General features: G+C 46.9%; 1 protein-coding gene across 4 annotated transcripts in view; it reads right to left on the bottom strand.

Annotated features, from left to right (window-relative positions):
- Positions 1-21,554, bottom strand: part of nxn (nucleoredoxin) — a 227,311-nt gene that overhangs the window by 3,473 nt on the left and 202,284 nt on the right. For all 4 annotated transcript variants that reach the window (XM_043718204.1, XM_043718207.1, XM_043718206.1 and 1 more), the window contains one exon: positions 18,702-18,823. In XM_043718204.1, the coding sequence (XP_043574139.1) occupies positions 18,702-18,823 (122 nt within the window). The remainder of the gene's footprint in view (positions 1-18,701; positions 18,824-21,554) is intronic.

The following is a 21,554-nucleotide window of genomic DNA, read 5'->3' as shown; positions in this document are numbered from 1 at the left end:
TGCATTTGAGGAAGTTTAACGCTGAATACTGGCATTGGCAGAAAGCTGCAACATTCTGATTCACATCACAATCCACTTGTGCAATGTAAAATACCCTCAGACCCATTTCTTAGCTCTTTACCCTTATGTATCCATTCAACAGAATATTTCCCAGTAATCAACATCAGATTATTTTTCAATAAAGCTGCAGTAATAACATTCCCAATCACTAATCCTGTGGGAGGTTTGAATGAGTCTCAATGGGAGAACACTCTGAGTAAAAGGATGACCCTTTAGAATGGAGATAAGGAAAAACATCTTCATCCAGAAAGTTGCAAATCTATGGGATTCATTGCTATCAAAGGCTGTGGGGGTTGGGTCATTGAGTATGTTTAAGATTGACATAGATAGGTTCTTGAGTGTCAAGGGTTACATGGAGAAAGCGGGAGAATGGGATTGAAAAACGTATCAGCCATGATTGAATGGCGGAGCAGGCTTGATGGGCTGAATGGCCTAATTTCTGCTCCTTTGGGTTACGGTCTGTTAAAACGTGCTGGAGAGTGAGAGACAGATGGCCAGCCGGCAATCCGAGACTCCAAGTGGCTCCCTTCAGCTCAGTGGGTTACACTTTCATCCCAGAGTCAGAAGGTTGTGGGTTCAAGCCCCACTATACAGACGTGTACATATAAATCTTGGCTAACGCTCACAGTGTGCTCCCAAGAGGATTTGTAAAGAGTTTCTGGGGAACCAAAATCTCAACCACGAATGGTGCCCTTCACAAGATCATTTCAGTGCATAAAACATCGAAAATGGGAGGAGGTCATTCAGCCCTTTGAGCCTGTTCCATCATTCAATATGATCATGGCTGTTCATCCAGCTCAGTACCATGTTCCACTTTCTCCCCCATACCCACTGATATTTTTAGCCTCAAGAACCGTATCTAAAACCTCTTCCAATCAATCAATGTTTTGGCTTCAACCACTTCCTGCGGCAGAGAATTCCATGGGCTCCCCACTCTCTGGGTGAAGACATTTCTCTATATCTCAGTTTGAAAAGGCCCACCCCATATCCTTAGACAGTGAATCCTGGTTCTAGAGTTCCCGGTCATCATGAATATCCTTCCCACATTTACCCTCTCTAGTCCTGTTCGAATTTTATACCTTACCATGAGATCTCCCTCCCCCTCCTGCATTCTTCTAAACTTTACTGAATGTCATCCTAACCAATCCAGTTTCTCTTCACAAGTCAATGCTAGCAATCAATCAGGTAAACTTTTTTTGTGCTCCCTCCATCCTTTCTTGGATAAAGAGACCAAAGTTGTGCATAATATTCCAGGTGAGGTCTCACGAGTACAGCATGAAATCCCTGCTCCTGTACTCAAATCCTCTTGCTCTGAAAGCCAATGTAGTATTTGCCTTCTTCAGTGCCTGCTACATCTGCAAGCTTACTGCGTTGGTAAGACAGACACCACCGTCCTCTCTCAGGTCCGGGTGCCCAGCATCAGGGCTTTAATCACTCAAAAAGTGATTGGAGAGATGATGGCCGAGTGGTGTTATTGCTGGACTGTTAATCCAGAGACCCAGATAATGCTCCTGGGAGTGGAGGGGGAATTAATAGTCCATGAATTCATTGTCAAATGTCAGGAAAAACCCATCTGGTTCACTAATGTCCTTCAGCAATCTCCTGTCCTTACCTGGTCTGGCCTACATGTGACTCCAGACCCACAGCAATGTGGTTCACTCTTGATTGGCTGCTGGGCGATTAGGGACGGGCAAATGCTGGCCTAGCCAGTGACGCCCTGATCCCGGGAATGAATATAAAAAAACCCCAGCTCCATTAGGTGGGGCATACCCTTTACATCCCTGACCTCCTGGTTCCTGAAAGAACAGCTTCACTTGGATCTGGATGTAGGTTTGCTTGCTGAGCTGGAAGGTTCATTTTCAGACATTTCGTCACCATACTAGATAACATCCTAAGTGAGCCTCTGGACGAGACCTCTGTGGCGCAGAGCCATTGAGCTGTGGCTGGGGCAAGAGGGTTTGGTGAACTTTTACAGCAAGACTGGTTCTTCACATGCAGTGTGGCAGAGGTTACCCTAAACAAATATGGACTCGCCTTTACATAGCGCCTTTCACAACCCCAGGACAAATCCAAAGCGCTTTACAGGCAATTGAGAATTTTTTTGTAAAAACAATCACAAACATTGGAAAAACTGCAGCCAATGTGCCCAATGCAAGTGCCCTCAGCAACAATGTGGTCTGTGCCCACTTAGTGTGTCTTCATGATTCTTACTGGGGGATAAATATTGGCTTGGACAATCATAGGACCCGAGACATTAACTTTGATTTCTCTCCACAGATGCTACCAGACTTGCTGAGCTTTTCCAACAACTTCTGTTTGTGAATCTGATTTACAGCTTCTGCAGTTCTGCAATAGAATGACTATGTTATGAGGGGCTGGGTTGGAACTGAAGCTACATCGAACTGCAGCTGCTGGAAATCCAAAATGAAAACACAAACAGTTGCAGAAACTCAGCAAGTCCGGCAGCATCGGTGGAGAGAGAAACAGAGTTAATGTTTAAGGTCCAGAGTTCTGAAGAAGGGTCACTGCACTCGAAACTCTGTTTTGCTCTCTCCACAGATACTGCCAGACCTGCTGAGTTTCGCCAACAATTTCTGCTTTTGCTACATCAACAGCAAACCAGCTGAGTCACAAGTGTCGTTGTCTGACGCCTAACGTTTGATTCCTGGGAATCCAGGTGGATGGCAGCAGTTCAAGAAGGCAGCTCACCTCCACCTTCTCCAGGCCAGCTAGGGATGGACAATAAACGCTGGCCTCGCCAGTGACGTCCATGTCCTACAAACCAATACAAAACATTTCAAAATCACGAGGGGTTTGGACAGAGCTGATTCAGAGAAATTGTTCCCATTGGAAGAAGGATCCAGAACCACACAGTACAGGTTCAAAAAGAAGCAATGGAGACAGGACCCACTTTGGAGGGCCAGATCTCAAACAATGATGTGACAGAGAGAAGGTGAGCACTGCAGATGCTGGAGAAGCAGAGTCGAAACGTGTGGTGCTGGAAAAGCACAGTTGGTCAGGCAGCATCCGAAGAGCAGGAGAGTCACCGTTTTGGGCATAAGCCCTTCATCAGTACTGGGAGGTGGGGCTATGACTGACAAGTCAACTTCACCAGTTTCCTCATTTCCCTCCCCCCCCCCACCTCATCCCAGCTCCAACCCTCCAACTCGGCACCACCGTCTTGAACTGTCCTACCTGTCCATCGTCCTTCCCACCTATCCACTCCAGCCTCCCCTCCAACCTATCACCTTCCCACCTACGTTCCCCCAACCCCCACTCTCTGATTTATCTCTCAGCTACCTCCCCGCTCAACATTCCTTATGCCCAAAACGTTGACTCTCCTGCTCCTCGGATGCTGCCTGACCTGCTGTGCTTTTCCAGCGCCACACTTTTACAACAATGATGAGACAGAGAACAGGAAAGAGATAGAGAGCTGAGTGCCATGGTATAATGGTAACAAGCTCTCCCCCTCAATGTCAGCAACACAAAGGAGCTGGTCATTAACTTCAGCAAGCGGGGGGGGGAGGATCAATGGAGTCGATGAGGAGATGGTAAAGAACTTCAAGCTCCTCGGAATAAATATCACCAACAATCTGTCCTGGTCCATCCATGTCGATGCTACAGTCAGGAAAGCACACCAACGCCTCTACTTCCTCAGAAGGCTAAGGAAATCCAGGATGTCCACAAGGTCTCTTAACCATTTTTAGACGCATCATAGAAAGCACCCTATCCAGAAGCATCACAGCTTGGCATGGCAACTGCTCCGCCCAGGACTGCAAGAAATTGCAGACAGTTGTGAATGCAGCCCAGTCCATCACAAAAACCAGCCTCCCGCCCACTGACACAGCAGAAAATGGCTGGAATGATAACATCTGAGGATGCTCAAGAATTCAGAATCGAGGCAAGGGCAGATATCTTGGAGGGATATGTGGCCGGAGAAGATTACAGAGGTATAAAGTTTGGAGGGATCCGTAAACAAGGATGAGAATTTTACAATCGAGACTATCTTGACTGCGAGCCAAACAATATTGGGAACATGGCCCGGTCTGAGTAAGGACAGAGGCGCCAGAACCTGAGGTGTGCTGATTGAGTCCAGCCGGGAAAGTGCCTGAACCAATACAGAGTCAGGGCCTACAATTAGGAACTGATTGTCTGACCATCTTGATTCCAGTGAAAAGAAACGAGAGAGAGAGAGAGAGAAACAAAGCGCTCTGTGAAGAGAGTCATCCATCATCTCGACAAGAGCAGCTTCGCATAGAGAAAGACAATCTGGTTTTCAAACGCAGGAGCCCAGAGGAGCTCAGACCATGCATTAATTTGCCACTGAATTGCTAACGCCACACTAGCAGGAAAGGCAGAGTAGCAATAATCCCATCAGAAAGACAGAGCCACAGGCAAACGTTGATGGTAACAATCAGCAATTAGCAGGTGGCTTGGGTTGTGCACGATACAGCAGAGGCCTCAGCGACTGTCACCATCAGACTGGCAACCTGTTTCCTCTCCAGCTGTTTGTTCCCTTGTTACGGACATGCCTGTGACAGACCAACATGGTGCTTGGGATCCCAAGGGAGAGGGTCAGGGGACTGGGCTCTGTGCCCCTTCTGACACATACCAGGTGTTTAACCTCATGCCAGGGGAACCCAGAACCACAGCTGGTTACAAATGGGTTCGATTCTCTCAGTTAGAGTCATTGCGTAAATCCCTTTGTTAACTCATTCCGAGGTAAGCTCTCAAAAACAAGTTTAAGTTTAGATGCCTTCATGGTTTTTTTTTTGTTATTGGATGTGGGCATGACTGGCTCAGCCAGCATGTATTTCCCATTGTCAATTGCCCAGAGGGCAGTTAAGAGTCAACCACATTGCTGTGGGTCTGGACTCATATGTAGGCCAGACCAGGTAAGGATGGCCGTTTACTTCCTTAAAAGGGCATTAGTGAACCAGATGGGTTTTTCCAACAATCAACTACAGATTCAAGGCCATAGATTAGATTAGATTCCCCTACAGTGCAGAAACAGGCCCTTCGGCCCAACAGGTCCACACCGACCCTCCAAAGAGTAACCCACCCAGACCCATTTCCCTAATGCACCTAATACTACGGGCAATTTAGCATGGCCAATTCACATATCTTTGGACTGTGGGAGGAAACTGGAGCACCTGGAGGAAACCCACGCAGACACAGGGAGAATGTACAAACACCACACAGACAGTCACCCGAGGCTGGAATCGAACCTGGGTCCCTGTTACTGTGCGGTAGCAGTGCTAACCACTGAGCCACCGTGCTGCCATCATTAGATTCTGAATTCCAGAGAGTTGAGCACAGGCCGACTGCCCAGTGCCCAGGCCTGAGGGAGGGCCGCACTATTGAGGCTCCTGCCTTTCAAATGAGGCGCTGAAATGTGACACTGGTCCCTGGGAGTTAAAGGTCGCATCGACTCAAAATTGAAGGGGCCAGGGACTTCTCAGTGACGCCCGCCCCTCAGCCAATACGCCCGACGATCCAGTCACGGCCACGCTGTGGGATGTTGCTGTGCACAAGGGAGCGGAATTGTTTCCCGCATTCCCCCCACCCCCCCAAAGCCCTTGCACCCGGCTGGCATTGGCCCCTCAAATCGACTCAGGCAAACGATTCTGGTTCACGACCCCAACACTGTCTGTGAGATCTTGCTGTCCCGCAAAGCAGCTGTAGCATCTCAGCGCGTCCGACTGCGTTTCTGGAGTACTTTGTCGGCGAACGCCACGCCCCTGCCTAGGCTGGGGAAGGCACTCGGTAAATGCAATTTGTTCTCCCCTCACTCCCCGACCCTTGGAAGTCTCGGCGAAGCTCACAACCATCACCAAGGTGGGGCCTCCTGGTTCGTGGTGTTGGCCATACTGTACAGTTACTCCAAAAGGTCAGGCTGTGCCAATGGGAGCCTCTGGGTGGTGTACCAGAGATCCAGAGTATCACCTAGAGGGAGCTTGACCCTCGCACTACTGCACTTGGCAATCAGTGACCCCTGTGCTCACCCATAGCCACACAGATCCAACCTCCGTAAGCTCAACAAAATCACTATTACCAGCAGCTGGATGAGGTTTTCAATTTAAGGCATGCTGGGGCACTCCCAGCACATTTCTAAGCCACTCTGAACTTTTCTGGAAATTAAATATCTGAGAGCTCACTTCCCCCATCATGCCAACAGCCTGCATTAAAGATTACAAAGTGAATGAACATTGACGGCTGGCACGCTCACTGGAGGATACTGCAATGCACCGTCCCACAGCGGGGAGAGTGGGCATGTATTCAATCCGCTCTGTAACTTTTTAATCGAGTACAATCCTGGATTTCCCCAATCTCGCTGGGAGTGCATCAGCAAGATGGAAAGGCGCTGGCTGCCTCGGCTTGTTCCACTGCGTGGCTGGAAAGTTCTAGAATGCCAGCGGCGAAAGAAACCTTCGAACTGGGTTGGATGCCAATCTGGGCTGTGCCAGGGACTGCACAATCTGCCTGCTCAGAGTCACGTCAAGAAACTGAAGACACAGCTTCCATTCTGCGTTCTGTCGCTGGAAAATGTGGTCAAGCCTCAGATGAGTTGTCCCTTTAGCTCATGTTTGGCACACTCACAGCATCGAGTGTGGGAGTTGGGATGTCATGTGATGGCTGCATAAGACATTGCTGAGACCACAGTTGGAGTGCTGCGTACAATTCTAGTCGCCCTGTTATAGAAAGGCTGTTGCGAAACTAGAAAGGGAGCAAAAAAGATTCACAAAACTGTTACCGAGACTGGAGGGTTTGAATAAGCTGGGACTTCTTTCCCTGAAGCGTTGGGAGCTGAGGGGTGACCTTACAGAAATCATGAGGGGCATGGATAGGGTAAACAGACAAAGTCTTTTCTCTGAGCTGGGCGAGTTCAAAACTAGACGGCATCAGTGTAAGGTGAGGGGGAAAGATATAAAAAGGACATGAGGGGCAATCTATTCACCCAGAGGGTGGTACGTGTATGGAATGAGCTGCCAGAGGAAGTGGTGGAGGCTGGTACAGTAGCAACATTTAAAAAAACTCTTGGATAGTACATTGATAGGAAAGGGATATGGACCAAATACAGGAAAATAGGACTAGTTCAGTTTAGGAAACCTGGTCAGCATGGACTAGTTGGGCTGAAGGGCCTGTTTTGGTGCTGCATGATTCGATTTATTACTGTGACGTATACTGAAGTACAGTGAGAAGCTTTACAGGCAGATTGTACCATATAAGTGCATCAGGGAAACAGAATAAAGTGCAGGGTACAGTGTTGCAGCTGCTGAGAAGATACAGAGAAAGATCACCATTAACATTTGAGAGATCTCTGCTCAGAAGTCTGATAACAGCAGGGAAGGAGCTGTTCTTGAATCTATTAGACCATAAGACATAGGAGCAGAGAGTAGTCCATTCAGCCCATCGAGTCTGCTCCGCCATTCAATCATGGCGGATAAGTTTCTCAACTCCAGTCTCCTGCTTTCTCCCCATGACCCTTGATCCCATTGATACTCAAGGACCTATCTATCTCAGTCTTAAACATACTCAATGACGTGGCCTCCACAGCCTTCCGTGACAGTGAATTCCATAGATTCACCATTCTGCGGCTGAAGAAGTTTCTCCTTATCTCCATTCCAAAAGGTCTTCTCTTTACTCTATGGCTGTGCTCTCAGGTCCTAGTGTCTCTATTGCTACGTGGGTCAAACTTTCATATCTTCTGCCTGACGGAAAAGGGTAGAAGAGAGTTCAGCTGGGGTGGGAGGGGTTTTTGATGATGTAGGTTACTTTACCGATGCAATGGGAAGTGTAGGTGGAATCAAGGAAAGGTTAGTTTGTGTGATGGATTGGGTTGTGTTCACAACTCTCTGTAGCTTCTTACAGTCTTCGGAAGTGCAGTTGCCATACCAAGCAATAACAAATCCAGATAGGATGCTTTCTATGGCGCATCTATAAAACTTTGCAAGAGTCTTTACTGACATGCTGAATTCCTTTAGCTTCTTAAGGAAGTAGAGACATTGCTGTACTTTCTTGACCATGGGTGGACCAGGGCAGATTGTTGGTGATTGTCACTCCCAAGAGCTTGGCGCTCTCTGACTCTTGACTCTATGTTCAGCAGCAGACTGACCACATCTACTTTGTGGAGACGTTTATAAAAATATTTGTCTTTAAGGTTGAAAAACCTCAACACTATTTACCACTTGAATCAGATTGTCAGATTTTATTATCTTTGCATTACAAACCCTACACATTGAACCTGCATGCTCCATTGAACAGGGAGCTTGGGTCAGGTTCATGGAATCCACTGTCTTGGTGCCTCTGGGAATTTTTGAAGGGAACGGATTGTTAAATCCCAGTCGCCATGTCCTCTTCCAGATTTCCCACCATTGCCGATGCTCACCCTGCATCTGGGAGGTGGGAAGTCTAGGTCAATACTTACAAACAAAGTGCACGTGTTAGTGACAGCAGGCCAGAAGGTCTTTTCTCAGCTCTACGCGAGTTCTGTGAGCACTTCCGGCCCAGCCTGATGCTTGAGAGCCCTAGGTCCTGTTCCTCAGATTTCACTGCAGTACTGATCGAGTATTACCCTGTTAGGGATTGCGACTGTCTGTCACAATCACAAATGTGACTACAATTCACAGGGTAAGTTTGCTGCCTGTGGACAAGTTAGAGAGGTCGGAGGTCACGGAATTGAAACCCTTCTTTTTCCTAGCTGCCTTGCTGTCTGGTCAGTTGGTTTGCGTTTTGGGATAGCTGACAAGATCAGAATAATCTTTCTTTTCTGTCAGTGCCCCACTTTCTGCTTGCATTTGCAACTAAAGATCCATAACTACCTCAGCCGACAGCACAGGCAGTTCTTCGATAACGCAATGGTTGTGGTCTTCTGCAACCGTGCGTTACACCAAAATCGCGCTATAAAAACAGCGCTAAAAGTTTTCCAGCCAACGCACATTTTAAAAGTTCGGGCTTTAGAAACAGTGTCCCCAGTTTGTCGATCACATTTCGGAGAATTTGTGTTGATGAAACGCGCGTTATAACAGAACGACCTGCATAGCATTTGACAAAACTCACCCACTCTCTACTTTGACTGAACGTCAGTCCACACTGACTGGGAGGCAGGTCCTGCAGCTTTATTTATGGATTTTAAAGGCATCAAGGTGTCTTGGAAGAGAGAGGGAGTACAGCATTGAGATTGAGGATCAGCCATGATCATTCTGAATGGCACAGCAGGCTTGAAGGGCCAAATGGCCTACTTCTAGTCTTTACGGACACTTACAAACCTTAGCCTCTCTCTCCAGCCTGCCTCTCATCCAGTGAGTCACATGGGAGAGAATTAAGGGAAATGGGGATGCGTGTGGATGGGCTTCTACATGAGTTACTAAGACTATGGTAAGGCGAATGGGCGGCACAGTGGCTCAGTGGTCAGCACAACGCCAGGGTCCCGGGTTCGATTCCAGCCTCAGGCGACTGTCTGTGTGGAGTTTGCACATTCTTCCCGTATCTGCGTGGGTTTCCTCCGGGTGCTCCAGTTTCCTCCCACAATCCAAAGATGTGCAGGTTAGGTGGATTGGCAATGCTTAAATTGCCCAGAGTATCCAGGGGTGTGCAGGGTGGATGGGTTAGCCATGGGAAATGCAGGAGTTAGGTCTGGGGTTGGATGGCCTTCAGTGGACTGATATGGACTTGATGGGCCAAATGGCCTCTTTCCACACTGTAGGGATTCTATGACTGTGCGCAACCAGCAGCTGATACAGGATTCCTGCTAGCCCTCTGATTCCAATGGACCGAGTCCATCAGAACCCATTGTCGGGTATGGACTCGGAACTAAGTATCCGTACACAAGGAGGTTTTGTACGAGATTATTTTAAATTAAATTGCGGATCCAAGCAGAAAAGGCACAAGCCAGTCAGAACTGCTCGGCATCAGCCAGCACAATGTTTCCAGCTGTATGCGGTAAAGATCTGGTAACGCTGGGTTTAATAAATCTTAAACACAGTCAAATTAACTCCAGAGACAGGTCCCTGGCACACCACAGTGAAAGGAAGAGAACAGACACACTTGCATTTGTATAGCATCATTCACGACATCAGGCAGTGCTTTATAACCAACAAAGTACTTTTCGGCTGCTGCAATCAATGTGTGCACAGCAAACCAAACCCCCCATTTAATGAAGAGTCTGTGTTTCTGTTTGGGGAGCCTTCAGAACACAATATCCAGTTCAATGATTTTAGACCCTGAACACCTCGGTCTATATTTTTTCCACACCCCCAACACCTGAGGAACTGCCACAACATAAGCTGCTTTCAGCACAGTCAAACCCCTATTTTTATCCACTCACGGTCTCCACAAGCACCTAGCTAGCCTTTCATCTTCCCTAGCTCACCATCACCAATTCCTAACCTTTGCCCTCTCTCTGTCTCCACCTGAACACACAGTCCTTCTATCCCCTCCTCCCCCAGACCCCCCCATCATCAAGATAAATACTGCTTTTGTTCTGAAGGGTCAATCTACCCAAAACATTAACTCTGTTTCTCTCCCCACAGATGCTCAGACCTGCTGAGTTTCTCCAGCAATTTCTGTTTTCATTTCAGTTACTCAGTGTGTGCTTTGATTTCTTAAAGCTAATGCTGATTGAGGGATCGATAACAGCCCAGGTCAGGGGCGCTTCGAATCACAGAAACTCTACAGTGTGGATGCAGGCCATTCGGCCCAGCGAGTCCACACCAACCCTCTTAAGGGCACCCCACCCAGACCCACCCCTCCCTATAACCCTGCATTTTCCCAGGGAAAACCCACCCAGCCCTGGTCACTGCGGGACAATTTAGCATGGCCAGTCCACATCTTTGGATTGTGGGAGCAAACCCACGCAGACACGGGGAGAATGTGCAAACTCCACACAGACAGTCGCCTGAGGCTAGAATTGAACCCAGGTCTCTGGTGCTGTGAGGCAGCAGTGCTAACCATTGAGCCACCATGCCGCACCCTTGATGGGCTAAAGGACTTTATTCTATGGTGCAGACTCTGAATGGGACTCAAACACACAACCTATGGTTCAGAGGTGAGTGTGTTCCCCCCGCCTCCCCCCCCCGTCCATATTTCCTGGTGCTTTATAAAATGTCTTTTTTTACATTTGACACAAACAGAATTCCCAGACGTGGAACCCAAGCATCCATTTGGTTGGAATTCCACAGAAACCATGCTCCATGCGTTCAACACAGCTCAACGTGGGAGTACTACCCCAACTGGAAAGTGTGAGCTCAACAGCCAACTAAGATCCAATCTTGTTATTTCTTTAGTTAAGATCTCAAATGAGCCGGGAAATAATTCACAATTGCTGCTTTTTAACAGGCAATAAAGACACCAGTAAGAATGTTCCATAAATAATGGGGCCAGGAGAATGCACAGTAATCTAGATGGGGTCTCGCCACTGCCCTGCATAACTGAAATAACCATCTTCATTCAGACAAACCTTTCCCTCTCGATCTCTCCCAGATAGAGTTTCCTTTGTCAGTCTACACAATGTGACACATTACAAAGAGAGACAGAATAGGCTGAGAGTTTTTTCCCTGGAGTGTAGGAGGCTGAGGGGTGACCTTATAGAGGTTTATAAAATCATGAGGGGCTGTATATAAGGTGAATAGTAAAGGTCTTTGTGCCAGGGTAAGGGAGTCCAAAACTAGAGGGCACAGGTTTAAAATGAGGGGCAACTTTTTCTCACAGAGGGGAGTGTGTATGTGGAATGAGCTGCCAGGGGAAGTGGTAGAGGCTGGTACCATTAGAACATTTAAAAGATACTTGAACAGTTACACAGACAGGAAAGATTTAGACGGGATATGGGCTAAACACAGGCAAATGGGACCAGCTTATTTGAGAAACTTGGTTGGCTTGGACGAGTTGGGCCGAAGGGTCTGTTACCATGCTGTATGACTCTATGTTGATGGTACAGGTAGAGGAGATGGACTCCCTGGGGGGGGATTTCACTGTCATAGCAAGTTTAACAGGTCAGGCAGCATCCAGGGAACAGGAGAATCGACGTTTCGGGCATAAGCCCTTCTTCCTGAAGAAGGGCTTATGCCCGAAACATCGATTCTCCTGTTCCCTGGATGCTGCCTGACCTGCTGCACTTTTCCAGCAACACATTTTCAGCTCTGATCTCCAGCATCTGCAGACCTCACTTTCTCCTCATAGCAAGTTTAACACTTGCTCAATGCTGTTTAGACCAAAGATCTGCTATGTATTTAATTTGAAACTCTAACCAAGACTAGCCAGATGTGAAGAAAAAATGGACAGAAGTTGGGTTTTTGGGAGGGGGGGTGGGGGGAATGAGGTGTAGTACATCCACAAAGTGAACACAGATGAGGAAAACCATTTATCTGTTCTCAGTGCCTTCATCTTCAAAGAAAAATTGACCATTCTGCCCCTTACCATTTTCCTGCTCCCTCATAACTCTCGGTGGCGATGACTGGTCACTGCTGATTCAGAGATAAAGGGGGAGATTGACTCCACTGGAGATAAGGCCATCCTCCCACTGACAGGATGCTCCATCGTTAACAGCCTGAGTGGCAGCGTGAAGCTACCTGCCTGCCCCTCCATCCCCAGGAAACTAAAGGACCATTCCCGATGGCAGAAAGGGGAGTGAGGGTTACGTCTCCAACCCGAAATGACCACTTGTGTTCGAGAAGGGGAAAGCATCCCGTTCTTCTGTCATTGAGTTGTGTCCGACAGTCAGCAACGAGATCTGTTTCTAGTTAATACAAAACATGTTCTCATTTTCGGGGAATGCTTCCAATTACAGCAATGCTGGAACCTTTTAGATTTTGCATATGCTGCAGGGAAAGAGGGAGAGAGAGAGAAAACAAAACAGATGCATGTGTCTGGCAAACATCGCCAACAACAGATGGACTGACCACTCCATACACTTGTCAGTTATCAATACACAAAACAAAGCAGAAGCTGTACCAGCAAGTTCCTGGTGTGACTATTACAAGCCGAAGATGGCCACCTCATTCTTTGTCCCTACACCAAGAGGGAGATTCACATCCAGTTCTGAAATATCATACTGCCTAGACATGATTTGGCATCAACTGTGATGTGAAATGAGCCAAAAAAAGAGCTTCTCTCTTTTTATGTTTCAATAAACGTCCGTGACCCTGGTGAAATGTGGCCATTTACTGCCCATCCCGTCCTGCCAGAGGGCAATCCTGATCCGTGGCATCACTTACTATCTAGAGCCAATGGGGGTCTCTGAGGAACTGAGGTGTAGGGAAATGTCTTCCCCCCCCCAGAGAGTGGGGAGTCTGTGAATTCACTGCCACAGAAAACGGGTGAGGCCAAACCATTGAATGTTTTCGAAAAGGCGTTAGAGATAGATCTTAGGGCTAAAGGGATCAAAGGGTATGGGGGAGAAAGTGGGAACAGGGGACTGATGATGATCAGCCATGATCATATCTCATGGCAGAGCAGTATCAAAGGGCTGAAGGACCTCCTCCAGCTCCTATTTTCTCTGGTTATATAATCTCAACCTTAAAAACATTTGAGTTCCATTTCACACATTGACCACAATGTCATTTGAATACTCGTACTCTGGGTTGCTAGTCCAGTACAGTACCTAATATATCTCTCCTTCCATCTTTCCCCTGGTAACACCAGGCAGCTGTTCTTCATAGTTATTAGTGAGAGCGAGGAGGATATCTCAGCAACATGGGGTTTGCCACTGTCATGGTTGTTCCTTGTGCACTACCCATAAACCAAACAGGAAAACTCAGCCCCAGGTTTGGTCTCAATCTACGGCAAAAGCTGTGCCAGCTATATCCTTGTAACTCCATTTCCCACGCGTTTGTCAAATTCTTCAGTATCCTTACATCTCAAATAGGCATCTGTCTTACTTTTAAGCCACTCTCTCTTCCCTGTTGTAGTAACTCTACAGGTCTCTGTCTGACAGGAGTCTTGGATGAATCCAGATAAATATTGGGATGACTGAAGTCATTGTCTTTATGTTTCCCCCATCTCAGACCGCATTTCTCCAACACCATCTGGCATCAAGCTGACCTCCAGTTCCCATGTCGTCGCTCACAAAACTATACCGACTTACACATCAGCACCAACTCCCAACCTCAGCTTCTACCTGTGCCAGACTCTTCCTGAAATCATTGCTTTTCGCATCTCTGCATTTGACCGTGTCTATTCTCTCCAAGTCGCCCTCCCCCCACTCAACTCTTCTAAAACTGATCCGTTAATGATCCTTTTCTCCAGCAATCTCTCCATCATATCCAGTCTTGCTTCCAACTACGTCTGTAACTTCAGATGTCAAGTAAATTATCTCTCTATTCACTTTCAGTTCTGAACTTGACCTGAGAATTCTCCAATTCCTTTCCCTCCTGGTCCATCTCCCCTCCTCCCAATGCCACTGAGGACTGGTCTGTTAGGCACTTTGCCCTATAAACATATTTAATAGCCCACATTTAAACTCTTAAATCCCTCTACATTTACATCTTCCTCTTATTTAAAATTTAATTCATGCCCTTTGAAAAGGTTTTGAGGATTACAGAAATATCAGAATTGTAACCACGCCGTCATTACAGCTCACATCACCCTATCAGGGTGTCATTGTCATAGAGTCATCTAATACAGAAACAGACCGTTCAGCCCAACCAATGTGTACTGACCATTATCTCAAACTAAACTAGTCCCACCTCCCTGCGCTTGGCCCATATCCCTCCAAACATTTCTTATTTATGTACTTATTTCAACATCTTTTGAACATTATATCTGCATCCATCACTCCCTCTGGTAGTTCATTCCACACACAAATCACACTCTGTGTAAAAGGATTGCCCCTCATGTCTTTTTTAAAATTGTTCTCCTCTCATTTTGAAAATATGCCCCCAGTCTTAAAATCCCCCACCCCAGGGAAAATACATCTGCTATTCACCTTTATCTATACCCCTCATTATTTTATAAACCTCTGTAAGTCACCTCTTACACCCCAATAAGGAGCCTTTTGTTATAACTCAAACCTTCCATTTCCAGTAAAATCCTGGTAAAGCTCTTCTGAACCATCTCTAGCTTAATACTGTTACAGGGAGATCAGAACTGTCGTTGACATAGGTTCACTTTCCCCAGATCTGTGACTCATCTTCCCAACGTTTCAGTCCATCCTACAATTCGTGGGCAGTTTAATGTCCAAGTGGGGTTCCATCCATTCACTGCTTCGAATGCTTGCCCCTCATCTTTAGGAACTTCTTCAGGCAGGCTGCCTTAATGATCTCACTGATGTTTCAGAGTTAAAGCTCAAGTTCTGGATGTAGGTTTGCTTGCTAAGCTGGAAGGCTCGTTTTCAGACGTTTTGTCACCATACTGGGTAACATCATCGGTGAGCCTCTGGATGAAGCACTGGTGGCATGAACCACTTTCTATTTATATGTCTAGGTTTACCTTGGGTTGGCAATGTTATTTCCTGTGGTGACATCATTTCCTGTGATGGCGTCATTTCCTATTCTTTTTTCTCAGGAGGTGGTAAATGGGATCCAAGTCAACATGTTTGTTGATAGAGTTCTAGTTGGAATGCTGTGCTTCTAGGAATTCACTATATTGGACAAACAGGCAGAAGACTAGCCACCAGGATACATGAACATCAACTAGTCATAAAACAAAAGCTATGACCCTCTCTCACTAGTAGCCTGAAGAAGGGCTTATGCCCGAAACGTCGATCCCCTGCTTCTTGGATGCTGCCTGATCTGCTGCGCTTTTCCAGCAACACATTTTTCAGCTCTCTCACTAGTATCCTTACATACAGATGAGGAAGGACACTGCTTCGACTGGAACAACACATCCATCCTAGGGCAAGCCAAACAGAGACACGCACGAGAATTCCTAGAAGCATGGCATTCCAACTGGAACTCTATTAACAAACATATTGATTTGGATCCCACTTACCATCCCCTGAGATAAAGAACAGGAAATGACATCACCACAGGAAATTACATAATCAACCCAAAGAAACCTAAACACATAAATAGAAAGTGGGCCATTACACCAGTCCTTCATCCGGCTCACTGTTGATGTTACCTAGTCTGGTGATGAAACATCTGAAACCAAACCTTCCAACTCAGCCAGCAAACCTACATCCAGAACCTCAACCTGAGCTACAAATCTTCTCAAACTCGTTAAAACTCAAGTCTCACCCTTGAGCACATGGCCTTGTCTGAACCTTCAGTACCAACAGGGGCAGTAACTGAGGTACCATTTGCCATCTTGGATGAATGCAAATGGAATCCTGTGGTGTGATCTGGAAGAAAGGTGGGAGTTCTTACCCATGTCCTGAATATATTTATCCTTCTCTCAACAACACCAGAAACAATAAAAGCTGGAAAATTGGAATGAATCTTCACAGGACACTGAACTGGAGGATAGTGTCCAATTCTACAAGGTTGTGAAGGCATTATGGACTCTCCAGTCTCAAATAATGCTGACTTTGCTAATGTTGATCTCTCTTGTATGCCCTGTGCAATGTTACCCGTATGCCTCCATCTAAATCTTTTGTTCTGTACATTTGCGCTTACAATGATCTGCCTGCACTGCTCATAAACAAAGCTTTTCACTGTACTTCAGTACACGTGATATAAATAAATCAATCAATTGTAGAGGGTGCAGAAAAAATCAACAAGGAAAACCAGGGTGAGGGGCTTGGGTTGTGCAGAAGGATTGGAGCAGCTGGGGCACGTCCCCTCAGAGGATAGAGGCTTGAGCAGAGATTTCAAAGAAATGTTTTAAACAGAAACAGAAATCGCTTGACGAACTCAGCAGGTCTGTCAGCATCTGCGGAGAGAGAAAGCAGATTCTTGGTCTGCACCACCAACTCTGTTTCTCTCTCCACAGATGCTGCCAGACCTGCTGAGTTTCTCCAGCCATTTCTGTTTCTCGTTTTTGATTTCTAGCACCTTTGTTTTGTTTTGCTCCTACTGAGTGGAGAAGGGGATCGGCAAAACAGCCGAGGGCCGCGGTGGAAGGTGACTGGCAAAGAAAGCAACGGCAACACGAGAAAAACCTGCTTCTACATGGACAGTGGTTGGGATCTACTCCCTGAGCGTGTGGTGGCAGTCATGGCTTCCACAGAGGATCCCGAGGATCAACTGAGGAGTTCCTCCGAGTGACGACAACCGAGGACCTCTCCTGGACTTCCCACATCGATGCGATGATAAAGAAGGGAAAACGGCGCACCTTCTTCCTCAGGCAGCTCAGGAAATCAGCACGTCCATCAGGACCCTCACCAACGTCTACCGATACATCATTGAGAGCATACTGTCCGGGTGCATAACGGCCTGGTACGGCAACTGCTCTGCCCAGGACCATACGGAACTAGAGAAGATGGTGTGCACGGCCCAGACCATCACAGAAGCTAACCATCCATCATGGACTCCAGTTACACAGCTCGCTGCCACAGAAAGGCTGCCAACATCAAAGACCCAGCCCACGCTGGTAACACTCTCCTACAACCTCTTCCGTCACGCAGAAGATACACATGCCTGAACACACGCACCAGCAGGTTCAGGAGCAGCTTCTTCCTCCTGTCCGTTACTAGACTGATGAATGAACTCAAATAATATTGATCTTGCTAATGTTAATCTTGGCTCGTGCACGCCTTGTGCAATGTGACTTGTACGCCTCTAAGTTGTTTTTCACCCTATGATCAGTATGTTCCTGTTTGTTATGATCTGCCTGTACTGCTGGTAAACAAAGCTTTTCACTGTACTCAGGAACATGTGACAATAAATTAAAACAAATCAAGAGTATCTATTCCATGGCTATGGGAGAAAGGCAGGGGAATGAGACAGAGTTACTTGTGCAGGAAGCCAGCATTGACATGGCAGGCCAAATGGCCTCTGTCTGCACAGTAACCATTCTGTGATAAACAATTATAAACATTAACTCATTGCTGTTTGTGGCAGCGTCCTGTGCGGAAATTAGCTGTCATTTCCTACAAACTTCTGAAATACATTGTTGGCTGGAAAGTACTTTAAGGTATTCTGAACAGTGGTATAGAAATGGTCGGCACGGTGGTTCAGTGGTCGGCACGGTGGTTCAGTGGTCAGCACTGCTGCCTCACAGCACCAGGGACCCGGGTTCGATTCCAGCCTCAGGCAACTGACTGTGTGGAATTCGCACATTCTCCCCGTGTCTGCGTGGGTTTCCTCCCACAGTCCAAAGATGTGTGGGTTAGGTGGGTTGGCCATGCTAAAGTGCCCCGTACTGAGCAGGCTGGGTGAGTTGATTGCAGTAAATATGGGTTTACAGGGATTCCATCCTCGGCCGACTGTCTGTGTGGAGTTTGCACGTTCTCCCAGTGTTTGTGTGGATTTGTTCCGGTTTCCTCCCACAATCCAAAGATGTGCAGGTTAGATGGATTGGCCATGGGAAATTGCCCACAGTATCTAGGGATAGCTGGATTAGCCAAGGGAAATACAGGGTGATAGGGTAGGGTTGGGGATGGATCTTGAAGAGATGCTCAGTGCGGACTTGATGGGCTAAATGACCTGCTTCCACACTGTAGGGATTCTATGAAATACATATCTTTCTCCTCTTCGGGTAAGCAGACAGACCATTGAAATGCAACAATGGAACTCAGACGTATGTGAGCTAAGTCTGGTACTGACCTCTCCTGCAACAAAGAACAGCAGTGGTGGATCCTCATCTTTCGCTTTGTGCTCTGAGAAAATCTTTTCTGCGATTGGCTGGATCAGTTGCTTCGCTGGCTCCAACTCCTCTTCTTCAGAATCTAAAGAGAAACAAAGTCAAAATACTATCACGGCTCATCTGAGAACATCCCCCAGAGAGTATCTGACTCTCAGGTTCAAAGAGGAATGATACCAAAGGTCAGGTCATCCCGAACATGTGCAACTTCCTCTGATTCGAACCAATCCATTTTGTCTCTCACAGAAATGTACTTCAGTGAGGTGCTTAAGGGGAGGCGATGGGCAATTGGTCTAATCACTGGCCTACTAAACCACAAACTCAGCTCATGTTCTGAGGACCTGGGTTCAAATCCAGCATGGCAGATGGTAGAATTTGAATTCAATTAAAAAAAAACAAATCTGGGATGAAGTATTTAATGATGACCATGAAGCCGTTTTGTCAATTGTCAGGAAACACCCATCTGGGTCACTAATGCCCTTTAGGGAAGGAAACTGCCTTCCTTACCTGGTCTGGCCTACATGTGACTTCAGACCCATGGCAACGTGGTTGACTCTTAACTGTTCTTTGGGGAAATTAGGGACAGGCAATAAATGCCCAGCCAGTGACACCTCACCCCGTGAGTGAATGAAAAAATGGCTTTTTTTCCTACCCTCTCTCAAGGCATTGAAAGGTGTGGAGAGAAAGGGGGAATATGAAACAAAAACAGAAATTGCTGGAAAACTCAACAGCTCTGGCAGCATCTGTGGAGAGACAGAGTTCATGCTGAATTCTTCCAGCAATTTCTGTTTTCAGTTCACAGTCATTCAGCACAGAAAGAGACCCTTCGGTCCAACCAGTCCATGCCGACCATAATCCCAAACTAAACTAGTCCCACTTGCCTGCATTTGGCCCATATCCCTCCAAACCTTTCCTCTTCATGTCCAAAAATATTTTAAACATTGTAATTGTACCCACTTCCTCTGGCAGTTAATTCCACATTCTTTTTTTTCTTTAGAGTGAATCAGATGATGAGATAGAAGATCAATCTTCATCATACTCAATGGTGGATCATGTTCAAAGGGCTGAATGGCCTACTCCTGCTCCTAGATTCTATTTTTCTCTGAAGAGTGGAGCATGGAACAATCCAGAATATCCAGCAAAGCTCCTATTCCATATTATTCACACTAAAGCTTCCCACATGTCGACAATTCAAGGAGCCGCATGTATAACTGTGGTAGTAACATTTAATGAAAAGTCCACGTTGAGATCCAGGGTCATGTCAGAACTTACCTTGACTACAATGTACCTCACAGTTCAATAGATGACAGATGCTCAAACCAAGGAACATAGTCTAAAAAACTCCAACCTGACCTGCCGGGAGCAAAGGACACAGAGGGCAGCTTCTCTTTGGGATTCTATTCCCCAAACTGACGCTCGAGCAAATTAACTCGATCAGTTAATTTGAAATGGGAGATTGTTCGATAATAACCAAAGGCATTATGGGAATGTGGAGTTAGGCCACACATGTGCCGTGACCCCATTAATGTCACAGGAGGCCTGAGGAGCTGCATGGTCTCTTCAGTATCCCTACATTGATGCGCCACGTCTGAGAGACTTCAGGCCAAGGTTCGACAATGGCCGAGCCTTGCCCCCCCCCCCCCCCCATCACCAACGGCTGCTGCTGGATGCCTGGATGAGGAAAGGACCTCTGGGGAGGCCAACTCCAGTGACCGTTCACCCAATTCTCATGTGTGCCAATTCCAGTTGGCGTTTCTCTCCATCTACTGAAAGCATGGATCACCCTGTGCCTGCAGTTCCACAGACAACCTCTGGCACTGTCGACTAAAGTGCCAACAGGGGGCTTTTCCACTGAAGGGGACATCACGGGGCCAGCCATGTTGGATCCTCACCTGGACTAAGAGGAATACGTGGCGGGTGTGGTTAAATTCCTGCCTTCCTTGTCCAGGGACACAGGGGTCAGGACTGATCATTGCACTGATCGAATCTCAGACTGTCCAAGCCAAACACAGTTCCATCGTAGACTGGGCCATCATCACTTAACAATTTACACGCGACTTGACACTACTTCAGCTTTTGGTTCATCGCAATCTCATGGAGATTTTTCTTCCAGAAACAAAACAACCTCAAAAGGTGTTGGTTGTCAGCCAGATAATTAAGGGATTAATCCATTTGTCGATTTTCAAAGTACTTCAGCCAACCTGCTCAGACATGTTATGATAGATTTCCGTTGCAGGTGGGGCTTGAACTGAGTTGGATAACTGACTTCTTTATAGAGTCATAGAGATGTACAGCATGGAAACAAACCTTTGGTCCAACCCGTCCATGCCGACCAGATATCCTTAACTAGTCTAGTCCCCCCTGCCAGCACTTGGTCCATATCCCTTCAAACCCTTCCTATTCATATACCCATCCAGATGCCTTTGAAATGTTGCAATTATACCAGCCCCCACCACTTCTGCCCAGCTCTGCAACTTATCTATATCCCGCTGTAACCTGACACATCCTTCCTCACTGTAGGAAGTGAGGAGGTACGGAGGTATGGCATTGAGGGTGAGTTGGAGGTTTGGATTAGGAATTGGCTGGCTGGAAGAAGACAGAGGGTAGTAGTTCATGGTAAAGGTTCATCTTGGAGTGCAGTTACTAGCGGTGTTCCGCAAGGATCTGTTTTGGGACCATTGCTGTTTGTCATTTTTATAAATGACCTGGAGGAGGGGCTAGAAGGATGGGTGAGCAAGTTTGCGGATGATACGAAAGTCAGTGGAGTTGTTGACAGTGAGGAAGGATGTATCAGGTTACAGCAGGATATAGATAAG

This window comes from Chiloscyllium plagiosum, chromosome 28, assembly GCF_004010195.1.
Source record: "Chiloscyllium plagiosum isolate BGI_BamShark_2017 chromosome 28, ASM401019v2, whole genome shotgun sequence".
In the NCBI taxonomy this organism is placed as follows: Eukaryota; Metazoa; Chordata; class Chondrichthyes; order Orectolobiformes; family Hemiscylliidae; genus Chiloscyllium; species Chiloscyllium plagiosum.
This window is presented reverse-complemented; position numbering and strand designations above follow the sequence as displayed.